The 19905-nt window shown below is 45.3% G+C and overlaps 1 protein-coding gene across 9 annotated transcripts in view; it reads left to right on the top strand.

Moving 5' to 3' along the window:
• Positions 1-19905, top strand: part of LOC122816469 (myosin phosphatase Rho interacting protein) — a 3136467-nt gene that overhangs the window by 423588 nt on the left and 2692974 nt on the right. For all 9 annotated transcript variants that reach the window (XM_044089284.1, XM_044089283.1, XM_044089288.1 and 6 more), the window contains exon 3: positions 19262-19327. In XM_044089284.1, coding sequence (XP_043945219.1) covers positions 19262-19327 — 66 coding nt within the window. The remainder of the gene's footprint in view (positions 1-19261; positions 19328-19905) is intronic.

Consider the following 19905-nt stretch of genomic DNA (forward strand, 5'->3'; position numbering starts at 1 on the left):
CATTCTGGCCAGCAAGAAAGTACAGGCCAGAATGGTTCTAAAGGTATTAGGTCTCATGGCTGCGGCCATTACTCTTCTTCCCTGGCTCGATTCTACATGCGCCTCCTTCAGTGGATGCTGTTCACGCAGTGGTCATACCAGCAACTCCCAATGCGTCACCAGATTCTGGTGACACAAACCTGCAAAGAACATCTTGCTTGGTGGATCACATCGTCTCAGGTTCACCAAGGCAGGTGCTTTGTACCTCCGTCCCCGATAGCCACTGTCACCACGGATGCCTCCCTGATCGGGTGGGGGGGTCATTATCAGGGCAGGATGGTTCATGGGACGTGGCAACCGTTCGAGTACCATCTGCACATAAATGTCCTGGAGATGAGAGCAGTGCTTTTAACGTTGCAACGTCAACGACTTTCTTCCTGTAGGGACAATTGCAGTCCACACAGACAACATGTCTGTAGTTTGGTATATCAACAAACAGGGCGGAACCAAGTCCTACACCTTGTGTCGAGAAGCGCTCAGACTTTGGCAATGGGCGATCTCCTCTCATCGGTTTCTGGTAGCAACGCATATCCCTGGGAAAACCAACATTATAGCGGACAGATTGAGCAGAGCTATTCTCATGCCTCACGAGTGGTCTCTCAAGCAATCCATAGCGGAAGAGATTTTTCTGGAATGGGGTCGTCCATGTTGCGATCTTTTTGCTACTCCCCAAAACAGCAAATGTCCAGACTTCTTCAGCCTCTTCCCTCTATCAGGCCATCCCCCCAGAGACGCTCTGACCCAGGATTGGCCCCAGGGACTTCTTTATGCCTTCCCTCCTTTTCCTCTGATCCCTCAGGTGATCCAGAAAGCTACCGTTTTGAGGGCCAAATTGATTCTCATTGCCCCTTACTGGCCTCGACAAGTTTGGTTCCCGTTCCTCCATCATCACCTTTTGGTGCAGCCGTGGCATCTGGACCCAGTGCCAGATCTACTGATTCACCTATCCGGTCAGCTGCACCGGTCAATCCCTTCTCTCAACCTCACAGCATGGTTGCTCCACTTCCTTCCTTAGCCAGGCTTCCTTTGATCTCTAACCCAGTTAGAGACATCATAGTAGCTTCACTAAAATCCTCTACCAGGAGGATTTACACAAGCAAATGGAACGTTTCTCTTATTGGGCTAAGGCCCAAAATATTGATCCTTTTACTGCCCCTGTTCAGGCAGTTCTGGACTTCTTAGCAGAGATTTTTCATGCAGGCTCCTCTTCTTCCACAGTCAGAGTTCAGTTGGCTGCTATTTCTAATTTTCATGTCGGGATAGCAGATCATAATATTATGTCCCATAGGCTCTGCAGGGCCTTCTTGAAAGGAATTTTCCTACTAAAGCCTCCAATCAGGAATCCTCCTCCTCAGTGGGATCTAAATTTAGTGCTGACATCCTTGATTCTTCCCCCTTCGAGCCAGCTGTTTCTTGTTCCCTAAAATATTTTTCTTGGAAAACGTTATTCCTAGTGGCTATTACATCTGCCAGGAGGGTGTCTGAACTTCATGCTCTTTCGGTTCGACCCCCCTATTTGATTTTTCACAAAGACAGAGTATCTTTGAGAACTAATCCATCCTTTTTACCTAAGGTCGCTTCAAAAACAATCTGAATCAATACATTGATCTTCCTGTATTTTTTCCTAACTATTCAGATAGAGCTGAACAAAAGCTACACTATCTTGACGTCCACCGTCAGCTTAGATATTATTTGGACAGAACAAAAAAATTTAGAAAATCTGATCAACTTTTTGTTTCCTATGCGGATAATAAAAAAGGCCTTCCTGTTTCTAAAGTGACTTTGTCCAGATGGCTTTCTTCGGTCATCACTGAAATTTATACGATCAGGGGAAAACAGCTGTGCTCAAAACCTAAAGCACATTCAACTAGGAGTTTAGCTACTTCTACAGCATTTCAAGCTAGACTGCCTTTGGACACTATTTGTGCAGCGCCACTTGGGCCACTCCTCACACTTTTGTTTCCCATTACAAATTGGACTTGGCCTCCAGGGACAGAGCCAGTTTTGGGTCTACAGTCCTCAAGAGTTTGTTCCATTGAGCCACCCAGGATAGAGGTGCTAGGGACGCGGTCCCATCAAGCAAGAATGAAGGCGAGATTGACAACTTAACATTAAGAAGTTATGTACCTACCATAACGTTCCATGTTAGTTGTCTTCTCTCGCCTTCTTTCTTGCGACCCTCCCTCCTTCCCCCTGGCCTGGACAGACCTTGTATAAGAAACTATTATGCTAAAGACCATTCAGACCTGGTCCTTTTTCCATCTGTAAGTTTCTTCTTCCTTTGGGAAGTATTTTATGCTTGGTGTTATTGCCCTTTGTCAACAAACGAGATCTGGGTACTTCCTGCCTTGCATCATGGGATATGGGGCTGCCTCGAGCTGGTAAAAGGAGTTCTCGAGCTAAAGCAAGTGCCGAGTCGGAGCCGAGGATCGGCTCCGAACCCATCAAGCAAGAAAGAAGGCGAGAGAAGACAACTAACATGGAACGTTATGGTAGGTACATAACTTCTTATTTCCTACTAGCTATCACCTCAGCCAGAAAGGTTTCAGAACTTCAGGCACTCATGGCCATTGAGGTCTTCATTTTCCATGCAGACAGGGTCTCCCTGAAGACTAACCCCTCCTTTATGCCCAAGGTGCTATTTGATGTGACCCTCAGCCAGGCCATACATCTACCCACCTTCTTTCCTAACCATCCAAAACAAGGGGGAAAGAATTCTGCACTCACTAGATGTGCACAGACAACTTATGTACTACCCGGACCGTACTAAACCCTTCAGAAAAAAAAAGACCAGCTTCTCGTCAGCTTTGCCCCAGGGGCAGAGGGGAAGCCCATTTTCAAGCAAACCATTTCCAAATAGATATCACACTGTATCCATTTCAGCTACAGACTAAAATGGAAACCACCCCCTAAATCTGTTCGTACCCATTCAACTAGGACAGCCTCCACTTCCACAGCATTCCTCAGAGGAGTTCCCACCAGGGACATCTTGGAAGCTGCCACCTTGACCTCTGTCCATACCTTTACAAAGCATTACCACCTACCTCTTTTCTCTAAGGCTAGGGCAGGGTTTGCCTGTGCAGTTCTGCAGGGCTTGCTGACCCATTCCTAGGGCTCTAGCTTATCCTTCCACCCCTCTCCTCAGCTTTGGGAATCTTCCACAGGTGATGACTGCAGCAGTGAAACACGAAGAACATAGTACAGTTGTGTACACTTACCATAAATGTAGATGTTCGAGTGTATTCACTGTTGCAGTCCTGTTTTCTCTCCCTCCTTCTCCCTTATATCCCCTTTCCCTAGGGGACATAAGCTTCCCACAGTGGCTTTTAACCACCAGGACCACTTTACCATATTTCCTTGTGCTTCTGATTGGTTAGGGCAAGAAAAACTGATGTAATGGCATTGGCTGCCTTGCTTTATAGCACTGACGACCTGACTTCAGACTACGGGCAACAGCAGCCGACACAGAAAAACACTGACTCTGGTATTCAGGCCAGCCGAGGGCTACAACAGCAGGGATAACCCACAGGTAATGACTGTAACAGTGAATACACTCGAACATCTACATTTATGGTAAGTGTACACAACTGTACTTTCCTCACAATTTCAGTTTTCTGCGATGCAATTTGGCCTCTCTACAGCTCACAAGAGTTTTCACAAAGTGTCTAGCTCCGGTCATCGCCCACTGCAGAATGCAGGACATACAAATATATCCCTACCTAGACGACCGCTTAATCCTACACCAGGACTGCCACACTCTGTACCACCACCTGCACATGGTGTGCATAATCTTGGCAGACCTAGGGTTCACAGTGAACCAACTAAAATCTGATATGAATTTTGCCCAAGATCTGGTCTTCCTAGGATGCAGAATAAGAACTGAAAAGATGGCAGCCTTCATCTCTAGCCAGAAGTTGGAAGCCCTCACCCGTTACTTCCATTCTCTTTGTTTCCCCTCCAAACCAACTCAGCCAGGGAATTTCTGAGGATCCTTGGCCACATGGTGTCATTGATTCCCATGCTTCCCTTTGCAAGGCTGCATATAAGAAAGTTCCAGTGGGTCTTGAAGAATCTATGGAGCCAAAACTCCCATCCTCTGGATGTTTCCCTCCCTCTTCTCCCATGCTTGATACGAGAGCTGGAATGGTGGATTTCCTCCATCAGCCTCAGTCAGGGAATACCCTTGCAGATTCCCCCACCCTCTCAACACCTCTGCACAGATGCATCAGATCTGGGTTGGGGAGCAGTTGTAGAAATCCACAACAACCAGAGTAAAGTTCAGGGAGAGTGGTCCACCCACAGACAAAAGGAGTACATCAGTATCAAGGAATTGAGGGCCCTTCTTTTGGCACTTCAAACATTCCAACAAATTGTCCTACCAGGCACCACGAAGGAAGTCACAGACAATGTAACTGTCCTGTGTTATATCAACAAGCCAGGAGGGACAAGGTACTGTCCACTTTGCACTTTGGCAATCCAGATTTGGTCCCTAGTAGCAAAACTATACATTCACCTGCTAGTGGTGTACATTCCTTCAGCAGAGAATGTGATTGCAGACACCCTCAGCAGAATTCTTAAGAATGGATGCTTCACAGGGAGGTGGTGGTGGATCTTATTCACAGGTGGGGTATTCCTCAAGCGGATCTGTTTGCCTCCTCTCAGAACAGATGCCTCTGTTTTACACCAGAAACCCACATCCACAAGTTTGGAAGGGGTGGATACCTTATCTTTTTCTTGGGCGGGGATATTTCCTTAAGCCTTCCCCCACCTTCACACTGATTCTAAAGGTCCTTCTGAAAATCCAGAAGAGCAAACCAAAAATCCTGCTGGTGATCCCCTTTTGGCCAAGACAGCATTGGCTTCCCCTACTGCACCTGTTAGCAAAGAGCAATCACCACAGGTTACCTCACCGATTTGCCCTACTCAAACAAGACAGGGGAACTCTCATCGACCCTCAGGGGCTCAACCTCAATCTGACCTTATGGGTGATAAAATTCTGATCTCCTTCAGACACCTGTATTCAGAGGATGTACTCAATGTCCTGCAAGAGGCCAGGAAACCTAGTACCAGGAGAAATTATGCATCTAAATGAAAAAGATTCTCCAGGTGGTGTCTCAAGAACAAACAGGACCCTTATCTTGTTTCAATACCCATGGTCCTTTCTTGCTTGTGTGAGCTACTACGTTCAGGACTGACATACTCTTCTGTAAAATGTCAGCCATATTCGTGTGCCTTCCTTTGATGCCTCCTTTGGCATCCAGGTTAGACATAAAACTATTCTTAAAAGGGTGCTACACATTGGACCCCCTTGTAAACCTATTACTCCATCATGGGACCTTAATTTTGTGTTCGAAAAACTCACTCTGCCTACATTTGAATCAGCTCACTCAGCATCACTTAAACTATGTACTTGGAAAGCAGTACTACTGGTGGCCCTTACATCTCCCAGGAGGGTCTCAGAAATTTAAGCCTATATGGCTACCCCTCCTTACCTTCTCTCCCACAGAGACAGGGTCTCCCTCTGGACCAACCCTTCTTTCATGCCTAAGGTGGCTAATGAACTCTCCTTGGATCAGACCATTAATCTACCCGTTTTCTTCCCTCAACCTCAAAACACCTCCGAAAGAACTTTACATTCTTTGGATGTTCATATACAGCTAAGATATTACCTGGACAAGACCAAAACCATTAGAAAGTCAGACCAGTTTTTTGTTTCCTTCCTTCCCAGGGCCTTGGGGAAGGCAGCGTCAAAACAGACAATTGCCTCTTGGATTTCTAAAGCAATCTCCTTTTGCTGTTCCTTTCACGGAAAATAATTAAACTCCAATGTGAAAGCTCACTCCACTAGGGGAGCTGCTGCTTCTACAGCGTTTTTTTAGAGGTGTTTATACTTCCATTTTGGAGGTGGCCACTTGGTCTTCTGTACATATTTACCAAGCATTACAAAGTAGATTTGATTTCTAGAGCCACGGGTGGGTTTGCTAGGTCTATTTTACAGGGTCTCATTGATTCTACCTCCCAACCTGCTTTCCAGGCTCCTACCTAAAGCTTTGGTACTCTCCCTACGGTTATGAACACTGCAGCATGAGAATAGAAGGACATAGAGTAGTTGTGTAAGAACTTACCATAACCTTAGATGTCCTTCTCTTCCATGTTGCAGTGTTCATCCCCCCCCCTACCCCCTCTTTCATTTATTTATTCTTTCTTATGTGGGATTCCCCTTGCTTCCTTACATCCAAGCAGGGCACAGCTGCACTTGCTACATACCTCTATAATACATTTACCTCCTTGTCTGGTGGTATATGTGTGTCTGGAAAGCTTCCTTCCGTCTTGTTTATTAGGAGTAGTACTGTATGCAGCAGTCCGTTCTAGCTTGAGTACATGCAGACGTCACTTTTATAGCCGACGTCAGTTTATGGCTCTGACATGCAGCATTGCACATACCCCTTATCCTTAGACTTTGGTATACTGGCTGGATGCCCGGTGCTACAGGCAGCCACCTCCCTACTGTTATGAATGCTGCAACATGGAATGGAAGGATATCTAACATTATGGTAGGTTCTTGCACAGTTATTCTTTCTGTTAAATCTGGAAGCCTTTAAGAAATTTTGAATGGTTGTCCTCTGGCAGAATCTTCATTCCACAACCGTGCTGTCTAAAGGATGGAGACTCCATACCTTTATCTTGGATAAAAAATTATATTAACAGTTGTCAAACATCGAAAGGTACAGAAAACCCACTGTGTTATACTGCTGAGATTACAAAAAAGTCAACCAAGTTGAGCAGGCATGATGATCTACCCTTCACAAAATGGGATCCAGAGTTTGGAGATTCCCTATATCCTTGTTTATTAGGTCCATGATTATGCATTCCATAGCTTTGCATATCAGACTCGTCAGGCTAATGGGGCAATAGTCCCAGGATCTGTAGTTGCTCCTCCTTTGTGGAGAGGGATGACTGTAGCAGTGTGCCATTTGATAGGGGCAAAGCCTGAGGTGAGGCTGTGATTGAATAGGGCACACAGGTGAGGTGCCAGTTCACTCTGTTGTTCATGTAGAACACATCCAGGCATGTTGTCAGGTCCCATGGAAGCTGTATTTCTGGCCTTGGACAGTGCTGTTTTAACCTGTGCAGCAGTAATACTGGGTGCCTGGAATCTACTAGTATTGTGATTGGTCCTTTGGATGGGAGGGGTAAAGTTGGCACTGAATCTGTTTGCCAGTATACTGGCAATATCTGTTGGCTCAGTATAGGAGGTACCATTGTGCAGTAGCTCAGAGCAAATATGGGCATTGCCGTGGAGATTCTTTACATAACTATAGAAGGCCTTGTGGTTGTCTTTACTATCTGCTGCAATTCTGTTTTCATAGCTAGCTTTAGAGGATTTGATGATGGATCTCAACTTTGTTGAGGCTGATAAGGGAGTTTTTCCAGTCTTGGGACTTCACCTTATTCTGCATCAGTTTTCTCCTTCTGTTGTAGAGTTTACTTATGGCAGGGGGCCACCAGATTGGCTTCTGTGGCGAGATCCATGCATTTGTGTACGTGTTTGTACAGTGCATTGATGTATGATTTGGCGGTCATGCAACTATTCTCCATTTGCATGGGTACAATAAAGTTAGCCACCTCTGTTTTTAGGAGCCCAAAGTTAGCTTTGGAGAAGTTTTTCGTGGTGGTTACCTTTGTGTGCGTGTGTGTGTGTGTGGGGGGGGGGGGGGATGTGGATTTCCAGGGTGATTAGTTTGTGGTCTGATCTAACCAGGGAGGGGTTAACTATTGGTGTAGAGCAACAGTCGCCCATGTTAGTAACCACCAGGTCAAGGATGTTGCTACCTCTAGTGGGGGTAAGAATGAGCTGGTCCAGGGCATTTGTATTAATTAAATCCAGGACATTTTGGGCAAGTGCATAGGTACATGAGTAGTTTTCCCAGTTAATGGAGAGGTAGTTGGTCTCCCAGTATGAGAGTTTTGGGTTGGACCCTAATATTCTCAGAAATGTGGAGTGTGAGTCTTGGGACATTGTTGGGGACCTATAGCAGGCTACGACCTGAATTGCTGTCTTACCCAATGTTAGCTGCACCTGAAGTATCTCTGATGCATTATGTTGGGCTACCAGTCTGGAGGTATGCGCATCCTCTATGAATATGGAAACACCACTGCCTTTGGAGCTTTGGTCCAAGTTCTGGGGCCGAAAGGTGTGGAATGAGTTATAGCCTAGTAGTGCAGGGGTGCTTTCTGCTGCCATGAACCAGGTCTCTGTTACAGCACAAATGTTGATTTTCTCCATTTTAAGAAGTGCTTCAAGCAAGTGCATTTTCAGATTTAGATTTCTAGTGCAAATTGGCCTCTTCGGGGGACCTTATGATTTGGACTGCCTTTCCCAGGCAATGACCCCCCCCCCTTCCCCAGCTGGGAAGCGTCCGTGGTCACTATGGTCCTGGGCTGTGAGTGGACAACAAATGGACGGCCGTGCAGTACCTAATCAGATTAGATCCACCACATCAGACTTTTCTTGCAATGTTTGTAATTTGTACTGGGGCTGATGAGTAGATGAATCGAGCTCTGAGATGCGAGCATCCATTGGAGAATTGTCATGTGAAACCTGGCTAGCGGAACAAGGGTCATCACTGCTGCCATTGATCCCAGAGCTTGTAATACTAAGCAAGCTGAGATTGTGGTACTCAAAATATTTTGTTAACTTGTGACCTTAAGGTTTGAACTCTGGAAGGGCGAAGAGAGGCAGGTGTTCTTCGTGTTTCACTGTTGCAGTTATCACATTTGGGTTATCTCTGCCAGGGTAGTCCTCGGTCGTTACCCCTGCCAGGGTAGCCCTCAGTCTGCTGGCATACCAGAGGTTTAGTATTTCTCCATCTGTTGCTGTCGCTCCTGAACTGACGTCAGGTCGTCAGTGCTATAAAAACAGGTAGCCAGCGCTATTACACCAGTCTTTCTTGCTGAGGAACCCAAAGCAGAAGCAGTTTGCACGAGTGCCGGTCGGCCGCTACCTGCGTTTTTCATTTCCGAATTGAAGTTGAAGTCTTCTGAAGCTAAATACCTCTTTGGGGATCATTTTTTCTTGCTCTAACCGATGTCAGAAAAAGTTAACAATTGTCTCACTTGTGGAAAGCAAATACCACACCGAGACTTTCATTCCTACTGTGTCACTTGTTTAAACCCAGACCACGACGTCCCCCCGCTGTCGCTTTTGTGCTTTGTTCAACACTAGAACTATATGTCATCGGGCCCTTATTGTAGCTAGATATTTTATTTATGCTCTCAGTCCTTGACTTCCAATATGGTTTCAGTAAGCCACCCGACAACAGATTTTCCTAAAAAATGTAAGGATAAAGACAGAGGCAGACCGCACAGGTCCAAAACTGCCGACGATGCTTCCATTAAGCTAGTAGTCAGTTCTCTGGTCCTTAGTGAGGTGCTTTTGCAGCCCCTGATGCCCACTTATGTGGATTCACAGGCTGCTACTGAGACCCTTTTGAGTCCGTTATGCTGCAAGACTCTTCTCCGACTAAGGATCCTGTGGATGTCTCTACCTTGGATGGGTCCGGAGCCACTGAGTAGGCAGCGGCTTCCGAGGAAGTACTTCGCACTACCAATACTCGACACAAATCGATGACTTCTTTCGCGTCTGCAATTCTTTCGAAAATTACCGAGTTTTTAAGGCCCAGGGTACGAACCACAGCCAAAAAAATTACTACCCAAGCTCAGGCCCCTGCTTCCTTGCCTCGGTCTCAGATGCTTAAAATGGCAGAAGACATTATAATGCTTATCAGGAGAAGCCAGTCTGCCACTTCGAAAAGAAAGAGACTTGTCCCCATTAGTTTTATCTGAACAGGAGTCCGATGACTCTGATGCATCTGACTATGAAGAAATGCAACCCCTCTCTGCTTCTGAGTATTCTGATTCAGAGGAATCCATCCCTTCAGCCTCTCCACCAAAGGACGTTTCCTTTGGGGAAACCCTACATACCTTAAGGGAGCATTTCCAATGGGAATGTCGGGAGTATCCTCAGTTAAAAAAAGTAACTCAGGGAATTCTTAGATGTTCCACAGCACAGACATTGCTCAGACATAGCACAGAACAGCCATTCCTCATGTCCTGGATGTTGTGGATGATGTTTATATGGAATCCAGTCTGACCCTGAAACCCTCCCTCCTGCTCCCAGGAAACCTTGCAGGTACTATAGAATCCCTGACTCTCACAAATTTATTTTCAAAAATCCTACTGCTGACCCCGAGGTCATCTCTCAAGGACCTAAAGGAATCAAAGCAACTTCAGCTAAGAATCCCACCCCCTCAGATAGGGATTCCCGAGCATTAGACAGATGGGGTAAAAAAGTATACACCTCTGCTACTCTTGCTGTTAGAGCATTAAATTGTCAGTTCCATATGCTGAAATATCAGCAACATACCATGGAACTCTTCAAAGAAAAAAATATCTTCTTTCCCTGCTTGTGCAGAAAATAGAGTTACAAGAGTTAATGCATTCTGCAAGTCAAGTAACTAAGCATACCTTACAATGTGGGTTTGACGCTTTAGAAGCATCTTGCAGGGCAGCAGTCACTGGTTCTGTACTTAGAAGACGTGCTTTGCTTAAGGAACAGACCTTGCCAGACCATGTCAAATCCAAATTATTGGACGGACCCTTACACAAAGACAACTTATTTGGCACCAAGGCAGAAGAGGTCCTAAAAAAGATGGAAGAAAAAGCTAAATCTATGCAGACAGACTTCTTACAGGTCCAACCACCGAGGTTCAGTAGACATTGCCCCTCCAAGCACTGGTCCTTTCCTGCACCCCCCCCCCCTGGTTAGCTCAGCCCAGACCCAGGGGAAGCAGGCCACCCAGACACAACAGCCCCAGGGAATGCTCCTCTTCAAAACCAGGAAGTGCAAAGATACCTCCTTATGGTAAGAGCTCACAATAACTTTACACTTCCACCCCCTCCCTCTGCCCACCTGCACTTGCCCCAAGAGGAAAACTGTCCTTCCACGCAAGCAACTGGGCCACCATTGCCAGTGACCGCTGGGTCCTCAACATAGTGTCCCAGGGATACAAATTTTATTTTCACACACTGCCAACCCCAAAAGGGTTCCCAGGCCTTCCCCCGAACCAGTGGGCAGAGGCCAAAAAGCAAGTCCTTTCCCCTCCCCTCTATGAGGGCAATAGAGCATGTTCCTGCAGAACAGACAGGCCAAGGTTTCTACTCCAGACTCTTCCTGCTACCCAGAAAAGAGGGCAGATGGTGCCCTATCCTCGACCTATTCATTCTAAACGCCTTTCTAGTGATACCAAAATTCAAAATGCTCACCCTGTAGCAGTGTCTTTCTATGCCTTTCAAGGATGCTTGTTTAGCCACCCTAGACCTAAAAGAGGCCTACTTACACATCCCAATCAGGAAATCTTGCAGGAAATACCTACGTTTCAGAGCAGGATCACTGCATTTTCAGTTCTCTGCACTTCCCTTTGGCTTATTGACTGCTCCCAACGTTTTCACAAAATGTATGGCACCTGCCATTGCTTTTTGCAGGCAAAGAAATATTCAAATTTACCCATACTCAGATGACTGCCTGATGATTCAGGCAGACAGTCAGGAAAAGCTGTTAAAGCACCTGACCTTTGTAAAGGACCTACTGACCTCCCTGGGGTATACTATCAACGAAAAGAAATCAAAACTAGTACCCACACAAAAAAATTGTATTCCTGGGAGCAAGCTGGACACAGCATCCCAGATGGCATTCCTTAAACCAGAAAAACCTACCCGACAACCTTCTTCTCTCAGCTAGCCACCAGAACCCAGTTATCCGTAAGGAAAACCCTGCAAGCTCTAGGGTTCATGTCTTCCTGCATTTTGCTCGTTCCACATGCCAGACTGCATGTGAGGAAAGTACAGTGGTACCTAAAAAGCCTTTGGTGTCAGCACTCTCAAGATCTGGAAACTTATACCAGTGATACCTTGTCTATGGAAAGATTTTCTTTGGTGGGCAGCAGCATGCTACCACAACAAGGCAATTCCCTTCTCACTACCCCACGTCGCCCATACTCTCACCACAGACTCATCAGACTATGCCTGGGCTGCACACATGGATGGCCGATGCATTCAGGGCCAATGGAGCCCAAATCAAATACATCTTGACGTCAACCAAAAAGAGATGTTAGCTGTTCAGCGCACCCTGACAGCTTTCAGACCCCTACTCTCCCTGGGGCTTCTGCTGATCAAAACAAACAACACCATGATGATGTGGTACATCAACAAGCAGGGAGGGACTCACTCTTATCCTGTGTGTAGGCTCACCATGACTCTTTGGCACATGTCCGCAACAATGCAACTACACCTGTTAGCACAATTTCTGCGAGGTGCTCTAAACTCTCTGGCAGACAACCTATGCAGAAACCTGCTAGACCCACACGAGTAGCAGCTAGACCAAAGAACCTTCACCCTTGTAACCCAGAAATGGAGCACCCCAAAGGTAGACCTCTTTGCCTCCCGCTCCAATCATCAGCTCAGCAATTTCTGCACCAGAGAACTTCACAACAAGGCTTGGAAAGTGAATGCTCTATCGTTCCAGTGGGTAAACCTCTCGGTCTATGCAATTCCCCCTCTACCACTCATTTCAAGGGTACAGCTCAAAATAAGGGAGGAAAAAACGAGGACAATCCTGATTGCCCCAGACTGGCCACGACAGCACTGGGTACCCACTGCTGCACAGCCTGTCACCCCTGCCACTAGGGCACCTTTCTCAGATCCCAACACTCCTGACCCAGAGGAATGGATAATTCATGCATCCCCAATTGCAGACCCTCAATCTGGCAGCCTGGCTTATTCCTGACCTCTCCTCAAGCTGCCAGTTTAAGCAAACAAGTTCTAGATGTTATACGTGAGGCCAGATGCCCCAGCACTAGAAAGTCTTATGCTGGCAGGTGGAAAAGGTTTTGCACTTGGATCCAGGCTAAGGGAGCCTAAATGGCACAGCCCATCCTACCTCTCATCCTGAATTACCTGGCAGACCTACTACATAAGGGTCTATCCTTCTCTTCTATTAAAATTCATGCCTCTGCCATATCTGCTCATTTCAGCACAGAGCCACTTCTTTCCTCGCACCCTCTCATCAAACAGTTCCTAAGAGGGGCTAACAACATGAGGCCACCCAGGAAAGCTCCTACCCAAGCTTGGGACCTAAACTTTGTGTTGGAAAAGCTCACCCTGCCCCCCTTTGCAGCTTCAGCAGAGTTCAGATTTCTCTCATGGAAGACAGCCTTGCTTCTGGCCATCACTTCAGCTAGAAGAGTATCAGAGCTACAAGCACTTATGGCTGTAGAGCCATTCATCATTTTCCATGCTGACAGGGTCTCCCTTAGGACTAACCCATCCTTCATGCCAAAAGTGGTGTCCAGTGTGGCCCTCAACCAATCCCTTCCTTTGCCCACCTTTTCCCTAACCCACAAAACAAGGGAGAGAGGATTCTGCACTCTAGATGTTCACAGACAGCTCAGATTCTACCTAGACAGGACTAAATCTTTTAGAAAAACTGATCAATTGCTAGTCAGCTTCACTGCAGGAGCAGAGGGCAAGGCCATATCCAAACAAACAAAATCCAATTGGATAGCACATTGCATCCATTTCTGCTACAAACAGCACAGAAAACCTATCCCCAAGGGGGTCAGGACAAATTCCACCAGAACAACCTCCACCTCAGCAGCTTTTCTCAGAGGGGTCCCCACCAGGGACATCCTGTAGGCTACAATGTGGACTTCTGTCCGTACCTTCACCAGGCATTACCACCTGCCTATCTTCTCCAAATCCAGGGCAGTCTTGCAGGGCATCCTAGCCAGCCCCCAGTCTTATTGACTGCCTCCACTCTTTTCTTCAACTTTGTTAATCAACCCAAATGTGATGACTGCAACAGTGAAACACAAAGAACATACTGCAGTTGTGTACACTAACCATAAATGTAGATGTTAGTGTTTTCACTGTTGCAGTCCTGGTTTCCCTCCCTCCATCCCCCTTGTCTCTGTTTTTCTCTCTCTCTCTCTCCTTACAAGGGATTTTTGGTGTTTACTTTCTACTGGCGGTGTTCTTCCATTATAACCTAGCCCCTTATTGGGGGCTCCTGACAGGACAAGAAAAACTGATGTAATGGCGTTGGCTGCCTGTTTTTATACCACTGACGATCTGACGTCAGTCCTGGAGCGACAGCAACCAATGCAGAAATAATAAGCCTCTGGTATTCGGGCCAACTGAGGGCTACCGTGGCAAGGATAACCCAAATGTGATGACTGCAACAGTGACTAAACTCTAACATCTACATTTATGGTGAGTGTACACAACTGTACTTTGTTGACCTTGCGTCTGGTAGAGCTCCTATGAATTGTAGATTTGACTTCTTAATTTATGGGTATTCCTAATCTTGTGCAAGTGTGGATGACCTGTATTGCCATATTGAGTTGAAGCCTGGTCAGAGTAGTAATGAGCCAGTCGTCTAATTATGGAAACGCATGGAATCCTTGTAGTCTCAAATGAGGTGCTACCATTGCCATACATTTGGTGAACACCCTGGGACTATGGTGAGACCAGAGAGCAGTGCTCTGAGCTTATAATGAAGTGCAAGTATCTCCTGGATTGCCCGTTTGTTTTTATATGGTAGTATGCATCATGGAGATCTATTGAGCACACCCAGTCATCCTTTTCCAGAAGTGAAAGAATGGACTGAACCATGAGCATCTGAACTTTGCCTTTCGAACAAATCTGTTTAGATTGCAGAGATCCAAAATTGGTCTTTAGTCCCCTGTTTTCTTTGGCACTAAAAGGATCTTGAGTAAGTTTCGGATCATCTGGTGGAAGACTTCTTGGGTGACTTTTGTTTAGCAATTTTTGCATTTGTATAGCTGATTGATCCCTTTGATTGGGGTGGTACATCGGGGATTTTCTTTGAGGTTAGAGGAGAAAGGGGGAATGGAATACTGTATCATCTGGATATGATCTTCTGCACCCAATTATCTTGTTATCTCTAGCCAGGCTGTCTGGTGCAGGGACAAATGACCTCTGATTGCCTCCAGAGGGGAACAGTCTGGCCTCTGTTCAGTAGCACTGAAAGGGTTTGCCAAAGAATGAATCTTTGGACCCTTGATGCTGCAGGTCTTCTCTGCCGTGAGGGTGACAGCTACCATTTGAGTTTCCCCTCTCTGCCTCTGTGGGAAGAGACTCCATGTTTGTCTTGGAAAGATCCTTGTGATTTCTTAAGCCACATTTTTCCACCTCCTTGGTAATTCCTAGAGAAGAATATTTGGTGGGGGGGGGCAACACACCCACAGCAGACCGGGTCTTTCCATTCTTCTCACACCCGGACAACGCATCTTTTACTTTGGGGCCAAAAAGAGAGGTGCCGTCTAAAGGCGCATTGATGAACATAGACTTAAAAGGCTCTACAAAGTGTCACAAGCGCATCCAGGTGCATCTCCTGATTGCTATGCCTGAACCCACTGCCCTTGAGGTTCCTTCAGTCACATTGGAAGTAAGTCTCATGGATGAGTTTGATATAGATTGAATGGCCTTAAGCTGTGAGGTGACTGAATCCAATCCTTCACCTCCTCAGACACAATTCTTGCAAGAGTATCTGAGAGTTCCTTTATCAAATCTCTTTGCAGTCTGGTGAAATGTGCCAGGTAGTTCAGGGACCTGAAGGCGAAGGTCCCTGAAGCATAGACATGCTTCCCAAATCTGTCCATGGCCCGTGACTCCTTGTGGGGGGGGGGGGATGAATAGAGGAACTTTAGTTGGCTAGTTCCTTTCTGGTGGCCTCCGCTATGACCATGGTATCAATGGGGGAGGGGGGGCCCTTGGACCAGAACTCTTATCTTCTGGAGGAGACATAATTTTGTCAGGCTTTTTTAGTATAGGCTCAATGTAGTCAGGCTCCTTCGATGCCTGCTGCAAGACCAAGTGTAGGAGCTCATTGGCAGGCAGAATCACCCAGGCCATAGATGGGCTAGTACCAAAAGCCTTAAGGAGCACAGTTTCCTCCGAAGGATTGCTGGTCTTCCAGCCACCACTCTCTTTTAGGATTTCAAGGATGTCTCTGAATGAGACATCTGCACAAGGTGACCATGGGAATCCTTTGCCCTCCTCAAAATCCGTGTCTTCAGTGACAGATTCTGGGGAATCTAGATGCTCTTCAGTGGGATAATCTGGTGAGGTATTGGAAGAGGTATAAATACTCAATTGGATGTCCTGAGGTTTTGGGACGGTAAGCTGAGACTCCTGATGCAGAGTGGGGGGATATGGAACCTGAGGAAATAGGACCAGTCTGTGTCATGGAAGCTGTCCGGGCCGTATCCAATGTCCTAAAGGCCGGCCTTCTGGGAGAGGGATAGGAACCCGGGTCAGAAAGGCAAGCTTTCCAATCTCTGAGGAAAGCCACCCTGAAGCAGAAGTCAGAAACAAACTAACCCTTGCTGAAGCTACACGTGCCAAGTCTGCCCCGAAGCCCTCAGAGTCAACTGAAACACCTCTGATCTGACAGGGTAGAAACTGCTTCAAGAGCTCTCTGGATCCAATAGCATGGAGGAGCTCAGAGCAAACTTCTGGTCTGAGGATACAGCAGTCTTTGGACCCAAAGAAGACAGTCCTGGACTATTTGGATCCAAAGAATCCAAGCCCATGGAGGGAGTCAGAGGAGGAAGAATCAAAGGTGGAGATCGTGGATGCAAGGGCTTCCTGACCCGAAGGAGTAGGAGCCAAAACAACCACTGAGAGGCTCTGTGCCAAAAACATCCATCTCACTACCCTCTCCACATCTTCTACTGTGGGACTGCATATAGGGAGGGTCTGGTTTGTAAAGAAAAGAAGGTACCCTTGATGGGACAGGATCCACAGATGAGGGAGTACATTGACCTAGGTAGAATGTCCAAAAAGGTGGGAGGATCGGAAGTATTTGGAGCCGATGAATCCTGTGTTTTCTGAGACGTCTGATCTGAAGAAGCCATCCAATCTGAACATGTACTCTTTTCTTTAGTCTGATCCGAGGGGGTGAGATCCGACCACACTTACTTTTTTTCTTCTTGGACAGATCTGAAGAAACTTTCGGATCTGAAGGTCTATTAGATACTTTCTCAGAGTTTCTTGATGAAACTGAAGAAGAGCGCTGCGATGATTTAGATAACTTTTTAGATGATTCTCCTGAGTGATGGGGGCATAGACAGTAGACACAAGAGTGTGGGTGTCAGGAAAAGATATCTTTTGGCCGCATTTTCCACAGTCAAACCATTGCTGGAGTTTTTTCCATTTCAGCCATGACAGGAAAAATAACAGGACGGACTGTAAAATGCTACAGAAAGTTTAAGCACAGCAAATGTAAGGTAAAAAAAAAATCTTTAAAATTATGGTATGAAGTTCTTAGAGGCTAAGTTAAAGGTAGAGGGCAAGGGAGAAAGACAAATGGAGATACTAACCATAGTGTACGCTAGTACAAGGGTAGAAAAGATAGAAGATGTTTAAAGAGATTTTAGAAAGCAAAAAGGTACTAAAACACATCACACTTGTCTATGTTGAAAGCTTGAGAGTGAAATAACCATGTCTTTCACCTAATGGTGGCAAATGAGATCTGAGGTAATGGGAAGGATGCATTGTGGGTAGGGGAGAAGCTTGAGACTTTTGGATTGCCACGAGCTTTTACAAGCATCTGAATCGGATCAGACGTCTCTGGTCCAAACCTATCAGCCGAGGAAGGAATGAAAAATTGACCTCATTAGATCTACTTTTCAGACTTTGACAGTAGCCTGTTCATCAACATTCTAGCGCATTCTGTCTGAATTCTGAACTTGGCAAAGTGGCTTTAAATTCAAGATGATGGCAGTCACTGGATGGAGCATTTTCTCTCAACCCTGAGATGCAGCAATCCCACATCTGGTTATAATGAAGAACGGGGTTACTGAGTGCATAACTCCATGTATGTAGGTTGTGTGTGGTTTAGCAATTTCCCAAAGAAATATACATTGCAATTTAAATCTTTTCCAAATGTACATCTGGCCAAGTGTTTGGCTCATTGTCCATTTAGGAAAGCTACAATTGTCTGAGTGATGAAGATCCCCCTCCCCTCCCCCAGTCTTCTTACCAATTGCAGCATAAAAGACATTTCCATTCACTGACCAGAAACATTTATTTTTATCCCTGTATTAGATAACATTACTCTGTACAGTCTTCTCTCATGTCTTGGATTTTGCACTGTTCTAATTTAATGTATTCCATAGAGTGTTTGAAAACTAGGGCAGTATCAGTTTGAAATCTGTCTAGAAGTTTGCATATTTGTTAGAGCAGCTAATCTTGGTATGTTTAGACCAGAGAGTTCTCTGTATATTTCATGTTTGAAATTCAGATCTCGGCTAAAGTTGTACATAAGCAAGATTGCAAGCCCCGCTATTACTTTTCAATTAAAACAATTATTTTCTTTTCCCCAAGGGGTTGCACAGAACTGTATCCCTTGCAAAAAATTTTATTTTTGTATAAAAATTGTGTTATTTTTGTAATCTGTATATTGCTTCTTTTCAGTCTGCTTATGCTTTATTCTTCAGCATTTTCTGTTTAGTGTTTTTGGTTCACTGTTATATTTTGGTGGTGTGCTTTGTATTTTGTGCTTCATCGTTCTCTAAATTTATAATATATCCTGTGACTTTGTATGAAACTCATATAAACTTTCTATTGTGATTGTTGCATGGAAATGGTTGTATATTCATTCTTAACAATAAGGACAGCTGTAAAATTAGTGGCTGCATTTGTAGCTGTTAGCACAGATAGCCACTCGGGTTGCATGAAGCAACAGCTTTAAGTTGTAGATGCATGCAGAGGCATAGCTGGTTGAACTAGTGCCCTTTGTGGATCTTCGTTTTCTACCTCCTCTGCTCTTCAAGTGAAATATTGAGATGGCTTATTACTGTGTGCAGTATTTAAGACTTCTGTAATTGCAAATTTATGAACCATTGTGGTGAAACGTTACTTTAGCAGAAATGTGTGCATCTTCTGTATTGCCTTGATAAATTAGAATTCGTAGTAGCCCACTGAATTTCTACATAAAAATGGAATATATTGCAGCCCATCAAACTGCAATGTTTTGAATATTGCACAATCATATTTAAGTTAACACATGCACAAGAAACCAGTATCTCCCTTACACGGAGGGCCACTAATTTATATACATTATTATTTTTTCTTTCAGAAATGGCAGAGGAGATTCTTCATCCTTTATGAACATGGACTTCTACGGTATGCCTTAGATGAAATGGTGAGTACCTGCTCTGTCTATGTATTGAGTTTTTTCACACTGATTTTAACTTGCTTTCCTGGAAGAGAGAAGAAAGAGGTTCAGTACTTGTTTGCTTAGTGAAAGTTCTTTACACATTTACATGCATTTGATTCAGCAGTAGGTGGTACCTAGGTGCCACTGTTAGTGCTAACAGAGCTGTGTATGTATGGTACCATCTTCCTTTTCCCTGTCTTCAGTTTAAACCTGAAGTTATGTCCCTTTTCTGGTGTAGTTAATTTGTTTTCACCAACTAAATGTCAGAGCACAGTTTTACTGTAAAGCCTTTACTGAAATATCTATAAACTACTTTATAGAACCTGATGTAGGTCTGTGTAGAATGATCTAGTAGTTTCAACGCCACTTAATTCACCTTGCTGTAATTTTCATGGAAGAACAGCCGTGAGCATTTTTACTTTGGGCTCACTTCGAATTATGTAATTTACCATTGATGTAATGATTGTACCTGACTTTTGCCAGTTTTTGTAAAACTGCTCTGGGTTTTAAACCTGCCATATTGCTGTACTATGGTTGTGGGATAGAGGTAAGTTAAATTGTGA

This window comes from Protopterus annectens, chromosome 12.part0 (assembly GCF_019279795.1).
Source record: "Protopterus annectens isolate FY-2018-M chromosome 12.part0, PAN1.0, whole genome shotgun sequence".
Classification (NCBI taxonomy): Eukaryota; Metazoa; Chordata; order Ceratodontiformes; family Protopteridae; genus Protopterus; species Protopterus annectens.